The sequence below is a fragment of the Galeopterus variegatus genome, unplaced genomic scaffold (assembly GCF_000696425.1).
Source record: "Galeopterus variegatus unplaced genomic scaffold, G_variegatus-3.0.2 Scaffold337, whole genome shotgun sequence".
Taxonomy (NCBI): domain Eukaryota; kingdom Metazoa; phylum Chordata; class Mammalia; order Dermoptera; family Cynocephalidae; genus Galeopterus; species Galeopterus variegatus.
This window is the reverse complement of record NW_007726448.1, coordinates 42,202-52,633: the sequence shown is the minus strand read 5'-3', so window position 1 is coordinate 52,633 and position 10,432 is coordinate 42,202. Positions and strand designations below refer to the sequence as shown.

At 48.6% G+C, this 10,432-nt stretch overlaps 1 protein-coding gene across 1 annotated transcript in view; it reads right to left on the bottom strand.

The window, feature by feature from the left end:
• LOC103586434 (saoe class I histocompatibility antigen, A alpha chain-like) overlaps nucleotides 1–7,083 on the bottom strand; it is a 12,415-nt gene extending 5,332 nt beyond the window's left edge. The window contains 7 exon segments of the mRNA XM_008567718.1: nucleotides 4,594–4,641; nucleotides 4,780–4,812; nucleotides 5,257–5,376; nucleotides 5,500–5,775; nucleotides 6,406–6,681; nucleotides 6,947–7,013; nucleotides 7,015–7,083. Coding sequence (XP_008565940.1) covers nucleotides 4,594–4,641; nucleotides 4,780–4,812; nucleotides 5,257–5,376; nucleotides 5,500–5,775; nucleotides 6,406–6,681; nucleotides 6,947–7,013; nucleotides 7,015–7,083 — 889 coding nt within the window.
• Nucleotides 7,084–10,432: the final 3,349 nt, after the last annotated feature.

Below are 10,432 nucleotides of genomic sequence, written 5' to 3'. Positions count from 1 at the left end.
TTGGGACTTTTTTTTTTTTATTCCTTTGTGGTGTCACATAGAAACTGAAAAATGTTAGAGATTCTCTCCCCTGAAATATTTTCATATACAAGGAAATATAAACATTAATATAAAATATCAGTACACACACAGATGCTCTGAAGTCTTACAGAGCTGGGTGTTTTAATCCTAGTAAGAGACAAAGGCAAGGAGAAGATGTTTTGCACGATCATTTCACTATCCCACATGCCCCTCCAGTTATCTAGAGTATAACCCTGTATGGACTAAAGCCATATCTAATAACATACTCTTAAGAGAATGAGTGGAAAAATGTCATTTATTAGTCACTTGTTCATCAGCAAAACCTGAGTCCCTGCAAAGTACCAGATTGAGTTCTAGTCTTCAGGATTGCAATTTGGTGTTCTCTTTCCACTCATCACTGTCCAGCATCTGAACCCTCTTACTATGTCAGGAGAATTCTATACCTGAAGACTTGATAGGAGGTAGAAACCACTTCCTTCCATAAGAGAGGAAAACTCACTTTCCCTAACATTGTAGGAATGTTAGTGGACACATGCATAAGGCTTTGGCTCCACCACTCAGATGACCACATGCCAAACTCTTAACTCAGGACGTGGTGATACAGTGAGGCTGGGACTGTGCAGAATGCAGTTGGCAACGGTGTGTGACCAGCAGTAGTGACACCCAGTTACCAGAAGCAGCAGTGACAGCAGTCCTAGCCACAGGGTCCAGTGTCCAGAATCAAGGTGTCAGTGGTGTGAGCAGTAGCATCTGTGCCCAGCAGCGGGGCAGTGGTTCCTATGTGGGACCCAACTTAGAGTGGTTTGTGGATTCTGTTCCTTGCTGTGTAGCCTCAACCCTGTTCAGTGGCTTTTCCCAAAATGAAATTAACCTTGAATATCATGTAATATTATACATATATATTACATATGTGTGTATATACATATATACACATACACATAACTTTATCTGTAAATTAGAAAGTTTGGATTCCATTATTTGCTCCAAGAGGTAAGAAATCTGGGGAATAGTTTCAGAGAGCAGTATTCAGAGACGCTGTCTGTGCTGAGCTGTGAATCACATCGTGAATCTTCCATAGTTCCATCTGGCTATACCTCATGGGAGAGAGAAAGACATGAATCTGCCAACACCACATCTCATAACTGACAATATCTGTCTTCCATTTTCCTTCTGAGATGAAAAAAAATCAGTTTTAAATGTGGATTTAAGACATCTCCTCACTCTGAACATTCACTGATCACTGACTTCAGTGGTTCCCAATCTGGCAGAGCACGAGGATTGCTTGTTGGCTTGTTACAAAATATTCAGGCCTCTCCCCAAACCCACTCTGTGAGACGATTAGGCACAGGGTCAAGAAATCACTTATTTAACAAGTTTTACAGGTGAAGATGACACACAGCCTGTAAGAGTGATCTAAAGACAAGCGGCTTCAGCACTAACCTTGTTATAGATACAGAATCTCATTTTCTACTCCAGGCTGTCTGAATGGTAACAAGACATCCAGGTGATTCTTGTGCACAGTAAAGTCTGGGATTCGCTGGTCTACATGTCTTCTAGACATGTCAGCACTGTGTGGTCTGCTCTGGGCATGTGGTCTGATCACATCACTCACCATTCAGTCCAGAGTTCAGTCTTCGTTCCCTTTCTCATCTACAGCCAATCTCTCACTTGGTGACCTCATCTGTGCTCAGACTTTAAATATCATTTATATGGTGTCACTTTCCAAATCTATTTCTCTTCTCTGACATTGCTCCTAAACTCCATACTCATCCATCCAACTGCCAACCCAACCACATCACTTGAATTGCTAACAGCCATCTCAGCTTCAACATCTCCTAAACAGCGTAGCTGTAATGTCCCCTCTTCACATATGCCTCTTCCAGTGTCTTCTCTTCTCCACTGACAGCAACTCCATCCTTCTACCTGTACGGTCCAAAATGAGGGTGTCCCCCTTGTCTCCTCTTTCTCATATCACAGATGTCATGCATTAGGAAATGCTGTGAAGTCTGTCTTCAGATGTATCCAGAATCCAGTCACTTCCCACTATTTCCACCGCTCACACCTGTTGATGCAACTGACATCTCTGGCGGGAGCACTGCACTAGTCCCCTACGCTTTTCCTACCACCTCACTGGCCCTCGCCTCTTGATCCTGTTCTCAGCACAGCAGCCAGAGGGATCCTTTCACCAGAGAAGTTGTACCATGTCCCTCTGCTGCTCAGCACTGTCTTCTAACTCCCCATCTCATTCAGAGAAATGTCAAACCCGTCTAACATCCTCCAGGCCTACGTGATGTGGCTGCAGCTGACGTCATCTCAGTCACTCTCTGCTCCTGCTGTCCCAGCCTCCTCACTCTTCCCAGAACACATACATCTTCCTGCCCCAGTGCATTTGCACTGGGGGTTCCCCCACCTCAGGAGAACTTGTCCCAGACATCCTCATGGATAATTCCAAATGTCCTTCAAATCTTTCCTCAAAGGTCACCTTTGCAACAAGGCCCACACTGACCACCCTAGTAAAACAGCCCTCTTCCCTGTCCCCACACACTGCACTGTGCATCACCTTCCCCACAGCACTGGCCACCTTCCACTATAAACACTTTCCTTAGTTACTCTGCATAGAGTATAAAAAGTCTGTCTCTTCCCACTAGAGCATATGCTCCACAAGGCCAGCAAGGTTTATTTTTGCTTCAGTGATGTTTCCCAGATACAGAAACACTATGTCACATATCTGGCTCACAACATAGAATGGTTGAATGGATGGTCATGGTAGAGAACCTCCCTATTCCAGAGACAGTATTATTATTATTAAAGCAGCTTCAGACATAATGCTGTCTTGTGGCAGCTACAGCACAATGTCCCCTCACACTGACATCAAAGCTGCCTGTGTACTTCTCATAAGTGCTGCTCCCTTGTCTCTCCCTCCCCTCCCTCCCCAGGCCTCCTGTGCACCAGAGCACACAGTTATATTTCTCTCTTCAGAAAAGAAAATCCTTGGACCGGCCCCATGGCTCACTCGGGAGAGTGCGGCACTGGGAGCGCAGCGGCGCTCCTGTGCCGAGGCCAGGGGTTCGGATCCTATATAGGGATGGCTGGTGCACTCACTGGCTGAGCACGGTGCAGACGACACCAAGCCAAGGGTTACGATCCCCTTACTGGTCACAAAAACAAAACAAAACAAAAAAACAGAAAAGACAGTCCTTGACTTATGGGTCCTATTTTCCAATCAAAGAAAAACCTAAATCAGATTTATAAATCCATGAGTTTGGATTGGAGTCAACACTACAATTACTAGAGATAAGGACAGAAAGAGGGTGTAGGTAGGCGAGCAGGACAAAATTCCAACAGCAGTTTATTTAAGATAAGAAACCTTGAGATTCCTTCTCTCTGATAATTCCAAAATCAGGTTCCTTTAAAAAGTTGGGGAAGAGATGGATAGAACCAATCCGGAAACAGCCCTGCAAGGGCAAGATCTGGATGAGACTGAAAAGTCATCTTTTGATACCACAGAGTCTCTGTGCAGCAGCCACCCTTTGTGAGGACGATAACAGGAATGACAACTCCGGCTGCTGTCAGAGATGGGAGATAACTAGAGAAGAATGAGACCAGAAATCATGTACAAGAACAATAAAAGGTATAAGCCTTTATAGAAAAAAAGACACAAAATATAAACACAAAAAGGATGGGAACTGAAGGCTGGACCCAGGCCAAAGCCTAGGCTGACCTGACCACACCAGCCCTCACTGCTCACAGTCCTGGAGACAGGACAAGACCCAGGTGATGTCTGAGTCCTTGTGATCACAGGTCCTGGTGGAACAAGATTCTACTGAACGTACAAAGACAAGGAAGCAGTGAAAATGACCCAGCTAAGGAATGACTATGTCAAAGCCCACGACAGACTGAGCACAGACTGGGCACAGGCCCCATCCATGCTCAGATCATCACAGTCTTCCCCTGTCCCCACCTGCAACAGACATAGCACAACAAACACGGATTCTAGAAAGTTTTCATTGTTTCCATTTATTTCCACTCTCAAATTTCACAAATCTTCCTTCCCTTCAATTAATATGTCAACCCCTCACAGCAAGAATTTGAAAAAACAAACATATTCAGATTCTTATTTTCATGAAAGAAGTAAAAAGTTGCCCCTCAGTGCACCATGAAGTTAAGACAGGGGTGGAGACCTCCCAGCCCCACTTCTGCTTAGAGGCAAGTTGATTGGAAAAGGAACACAGGTCAGGGTGAGAAGAGGTCTGGGTGGATAGGGGTGGGCTGGTCCTCCACATCTCACATTATACTACTAGGAGTGCAGACACATTCAGATGCCATTTGCAGAAAGAGGCATCTTAAGTCATAAAGGGGAGGCAGGAACAAATCTAGCATCACTCAGTCCCACACAAGGCAGCTGTCTCATGCTATTAAAAAACAAAAAACAAATTCAGGTCAGTCACTGAAATTAGTAGCATCCTGAACAGCCCACCACACTCAAAATGTCCCAATCAAATAGTTTCCATAACGCAGTCAAGTCCCCTCTGTCCCACCCTCTCTCCCACTTCAGGCCCTCTAGGGTCTCACCATTACAAGCCGTGAGAGACACATCAGACCCCTGGGCACTGTCACTGCCTGGGATAGAACAAACAGGACTTGGTCAGAGCCCACAGGAGATACAGCTAAAGGAGGAATTATGGGGTGGGAGAGCTCCTCATGTGCTTACATCTACACTGTCCCAAGGGTCTCAGACATCACCCACACTTTACTTACTAGCAGCCTGAGCATAACTCCCTCCTTTTACACCTGTGGGAAGAAAACATCCTGTGAGAGACCGGGCAGGAGGCAGGACCAGGAGGTACTAGAGGAATTTCCTAGTCTTAAATCCCAGAGAAATTTCCAGAACTGTGTAGGCTCATGGCAGAATCACAAAACACAGGGAAATAGGATGTGTGGCGACTGGACCAACCACACTCCTGGAGGTCTGTCCTCAGCAGAGGACCTCTCCCTGTGACCTGTGACTGCTGAAAATCAGGTCCCATCCCCACAATCATCAAGGTGACAAATTTATCCTTGATTTTCACATGTGCTTTAAACAGTGTAGGTGTTAGCACACAGGGCCCCAGGCTAGGTAAGCACGTGTGTGTGGATGGTACATTCCAGTAATGAGGCAAGAAGCAGTTCTACGTGAGGCTTGGAGCCCCCCAGTTAGACAAGAACCTCAGACCACATCTTTCAGCATTTCCCTACCTGAGCTTTTCTTCCTCCACATGACAACACCTAGAACCACAGCTCCAGTGACCACAACTCCAAGGATAACCAGGACAGCAACAATGGCCACAGTGGGGATTATGGGCTGAGGTGGTGGCTCTGGGAAGGGAAGGGAAGGTGAGGGACCCTGATCCCCAAGTCTCAGCCCTGCCATGCTGAAGGTGTCTAGAATGCCTTCTGCTTTCCCTGACATGAGGCTCTGCTCCTCACCCCCCTTCTTACCCCATCTCAGGGTGAGGGCATCAGGCAGCCCCACATGCTGCACATGGCACGTGTATCTCAGCTCCTCCCCAGAAGGCACCACCACAGCCGCCCACTTCTGGAAGGTTCCATCCCCCGCAGGCCTGGTCTCCACAAGCTCCGTGTCCTGGGTCTGGTCCTCCCCATCACGCTGCCAGGTTATGGTGATCTCTGCAGGGTAGAAGCCCAGAGCCCAGCACTTCAGGGTGGCCTCATGGTCAGAGATGGGGTGGTGGGTCACGTGTGTCTTTGGTGGGTCTGAGGAGAAAAATCATGAAATCTGGTCTGAGGAGGAAAATCATGAAATTCAGACACTTTGTGTTACTTCCCACGGGCACTGAAACAGCCCTCATGTGACCACCCTTGGTGGGGGAGGGAGCACAACCCCAGACAGCAGCCTGGACATACACATCTGGTATAATTTCCTATCCCTTGGTAAGTTCTAGACTCCGGGTAAGACAGAACTGCAGGGTAGAACACTTCTGGGGAGAAAGGGCCTTGAGGTCCTAACTTGGAAGGAAGCCAAGAGATTCAGATAAGCTGGGATCAGACCTCCAAACATACTTAGTGTGAGGCAGAGAATAAGCCCCAGCAGAAAAATTCATGGTACACACAAGGCTGCCGCAGGGGTCAAAGGGAACCACTGATTAATTACTGCAGGGACTGTCTTCCCCTCCAATCCTAGAGAGACTCGCCCCTTAATTTCCTGAGAGAAGGGCGGCCCTCAGAGTCCCTCTCTGCTACAGAAACTGGAAACCCAGGAGAATCCTTCCCCTCTGGACCCAAGGGACGGCGATATTCTAACGAGGATCCCATTTCCCTCCCCTCCGTGTGGGAGGCGAGCGGGGACGTGTGCAGGAGATGGGAGCTGTCCGCGGCCCCTCGCACCTGCGCGCTGCAGCGTCTCCTTCCCGTTCTCCAAGTGTCTGCGGAGCGACTCCACGCACTCTCCTTCTAGGTAGGCCCTCTGTTGCTCCGCCCAACCGGCCGCCTCCCACTTGCGCTGGGTGATCTCAGCCGCCGCGTCCGCCGCGGTCCAGGAGCGCAGGTCCTCGTTCAGGGCGATGTAATCGGCGCCGTCGTAGGCGTATTGAAGGTACCCGCGGACGAGGTCCCCGCCCGGTCCCACGTCACAGCCATACATCCTCTGGAAAGTGTGAGAACCTGGCCCCGCCCCCGAGGTCAGCCTCGCCCCCGAAGTCAGCCCCGCCCCACGGCCAGCCCCGCCCCATCTCGACCAACCGGCCGGACTTTAGTCTAAACCGGAAATGAAACCGGATGAAAGTCGCCTGGCCCTTCTCCGGTCCTGCGTCTCCGCGGACCCCGAAGCTTCAGAGTAAAGCTGAGACTCGGACATTCGGGGCGATCCCCGTCCGTCCGTGAGGGATGAGGGGCTCGTGACCTGCGACTCAGGCCCGGGGTCACTCACCGGCCTCGCTCTGGTTGTAGTAGCCGCGCACGTTGTTCAGGCACACTCGGAAATCTCCCGACCCCGCACTCACCCGCCCGGGTCTCGGTCAGGACCAGAGCCCCCGAGAGCAGCAGGAGGAGGGTTCGGGGCGCCATGACAGTCCTCCTCGCGTTTTGTGAGAATTTGACCCCTTCAGGTCCTTGGGGATTTTATAATCTGGAATCGCGGCGACGGTGATTGGCTTCTCCAGAATTCGGACACGCAGTAGGAGTGAGGACTGGGGACGCGTTGAGACTGTGCAGGTAGAACCTGACACAGGTTGTGAGGGGGAGAAGTGAAACTCCCGGGACATGGGGAATCCCCAAGGCTCGGCTTCCCCAGGAGACACCGCCCTCAGGCCTCATCCCCAGAGAGCCATTCCCTGGGACCTGGGACTTAGCCCTGACCCCTCTCCTCCTGCACTGAGCGCTCTTCCTCACATGGTCTCCCTGAGTCCTGACACAGAGACGGTCTGAGGAAAGCAGGGAGAGACCTCCAGGCTGGACCCAGTCCCTTTCCCTTCTCTCCTGGAATCCCTCTCCCTGAACTTGGCTCTGCCTCCCACTCCTTACCTCTCCCCCTGGACTATTCTAAAAGAAAACTCACCTCAAGGGAACTGATGCCTGAGAGTGAGGTCGCCCTGGGAATAGAGATAGAGAGACAGGGTTTTTCCCCACAAACCTGGACAAGTTGTGCCTGAATTCAGCAGATGCAGATTCCATAGAGATCAGATTCCTTTTTGTTTATTACCTGCAGTGGGTAGCACCATCTTGGTAACCCCTGAATGATCAGGAAGCGAATCAGTAAAAGAAGAGAGTCTGGCCCCTTCATACATAAATGTGTCTAAACAGCATTGCAGTTACACTCACAAAGCTCCTAAATTTTACTTTTCCAGACTAGGTATCTGTGACTTGGATTGTTGTATTTGAAAATTATCTCCATTCCATACCTGAATTTGTCTGAGTCCAGGACACATACTCAGTATAAAGTAGCTCAAATTGTTGCTGTACATTTCAACCAGGAGCGTCTACAAACTTGAACCACCTCAGCTGCAAGTGCTGGGTGCAGGCGCAGTGCCCTTCACCAGTGCTCATGCGTTGCCTGTGTTTGTGAATGACTCACATCTAAGAGGTTTGCATATTTTATTGGGACACTTGGTATTTTATTGGGACACTTGGTATTATCTTTTTAACCTGATTAACATAAGGAGACAATTTTTTATTAGGCTTTCCCACAGAATGTATAAATGCCAAATGCAAAGAGCGCCCTGCCATGTTCTGTAGATACATTTGTTAAAGAATCTTTAAAACAGTAAGTTTAAATCTGAAGTTCAATGGCTTTAGAGTTCTTTACATTTTATTTTTTTCTCCCCCCCCCCCTCAGCTGACTGATATGGAGATCAGAACCCTTGACGTTGGTGTTGTAACACCATGCTCTAGCCATCTGAGCTATCGGGCAGGCTGCCTTTGCTTTTCCTCACCTCCCGCTTCTCCAGCCCTTCTCTCTGTTCCTCTCATCCCTCATGCCCTCTTCTCACCTTAGTCTCCACCACCCTCTCCTGAATTGTGGCACTATCGCTGTCCCCTCACTGCTACCCATGACTATTCCCAGAGTAGTCACTGGTCCTATTAATATGAGTCAGATTGTGCTATTTCTTCACTGAAAATGCTCCAATGGCTCCACCTCACTTAAGTAAAGCTTCTAGAATGTAAGGAACATGAGCACAGGGGCTTAGGACTGTTTGTCAAACCTGTATGCCCAGCATCTAAAAGCATGCCTGGTACATAGTAGTCAGTAAGTTATTTTATTGAATTAATGAATGAGTATGAAAGAAAGTGAGCCAAGATGCTGAGTACTGTTCAAGCTTTATTAAAGAAAGAAATCTGCTGGGCTGTAGTCAAAATGGAGGACAGCCTGGGGCTGCCCTGAAAATGGGGGACAGCAGCTAATGTAGGGTGGTGGGAGCTTATATTGGTATGTTGGCACCAAGAGCTGGGTGATATAATTCCGGGTGGGGATTGAGTTAGGTCACGGGACTGGAGAGTTCTGCACATGTGGAAATGCCGAAAGTTTCATTTTCTCCAAAACCCATGAGGCTTCTTGTAAAAGAGAATGGGGGAGGGGAGGAGGTGGACAGTGCCATTTTGTACTTGGGCTTGTCTAAAGTGGCACTGGTTATGTTGCAGATCTATTATTCCTGCCTTTTAAGTATAGGAAAAAGGGGAAAAGGGCGGAGGTCTCATTCTTCTGAGCTCCTTCCTGCTGGAGATGGGTGAAGATATGGAAAAAAAATAAAAGATTTATGTTGGCAGGTAAAACAATTAGGTGGCAGGGTATTGGTTTCATGTGGGGAGGCTGTATTCTTCCAGGGAAGGGTTGCTGATTCTGAGGGGGTGATATCCTCCTTGCAGGAACAATTCAGCAACCTTTTGGTTGGTGAAAGCCTGTATATGTTCCTGCAAGAAATTAGAGAAACACCAAAAGAGACAGAGACCAAAAAGTAGGATGAGGCACAGTTAGGGGTCCTAATAGGGGCACAAGCCAGGGTATCCAAGGGTTCAGTGAAATGGTTTAAGCTGTTTTGGATCACCCCAGGCTCATTTACATAATAACAGCATTCCTCCCCCAAGAAGAGGAAGGTGCCTTCCTTCTCGGCTGTAAGGAAGTAAAGGGCCCTATGGTTCTGTAAAGCCCAGTGTGGCGAGTGAGGTGACCTGTCACTGGAGGGAGGAGATGCTATCTATGCTTAGTTCTTCTGAGAGTTTTTGACAAAATTGAGAGGCAGTAGCCAGGGCCCACTATGCTGGTTCCAGTTGTAGGAAGGATCCCTGCCCCAATTAAAAAAGTAGAATTAGTGCCCTACGGGAGCAGGGTCACTTCCTGAGAGGGAGGAGCCGAAGTTAGTCACAGTCCTGTCTCCATCTCTCCATCTGTCTGGAGCGTGATGTCAGAGACAAGCCAAAAGAATGTGCAAGAAATCATGTTAGGGGAGCAGGCAACAGGATAACGTAGTTTTACAAAGGAAATATATTCCAGTCTTAGGGCATGGATGAGGAGTGGGTAAGTGAGTGGTAGCATTTGGTGTTAGTGAGGCAGAGTGTGGGCAGGTCCCGCACAACGCTGACAGTCCTCACTGAGGTGAGATTAGAGGAAAGTGAAGAGACATTTGTGGAAACATTACGGTCTGCATTGACAGGGAGGGGGGTGACCACAAAAAGTTTCTTGCGAAGTGGGAGACAGATGAGTCACTTGGGGCCAGTCTGATTCACTGAGGACTGCATCATCCCTGCAGGCCTGGAGCCTCCATGTTTCGGGTAAGGGGGAGCATTGAGATAGGAGGAAAAACATGGGAAGAATGCAAAGGGTTTCGGAGCCAAAAGAATTTAAAGGGCGCATTGCCACAATGAAATTGCTAAGAAGCATCCTACTGATAGGAGGTAAAGGAATGCCAGGAGAAATCTTCCT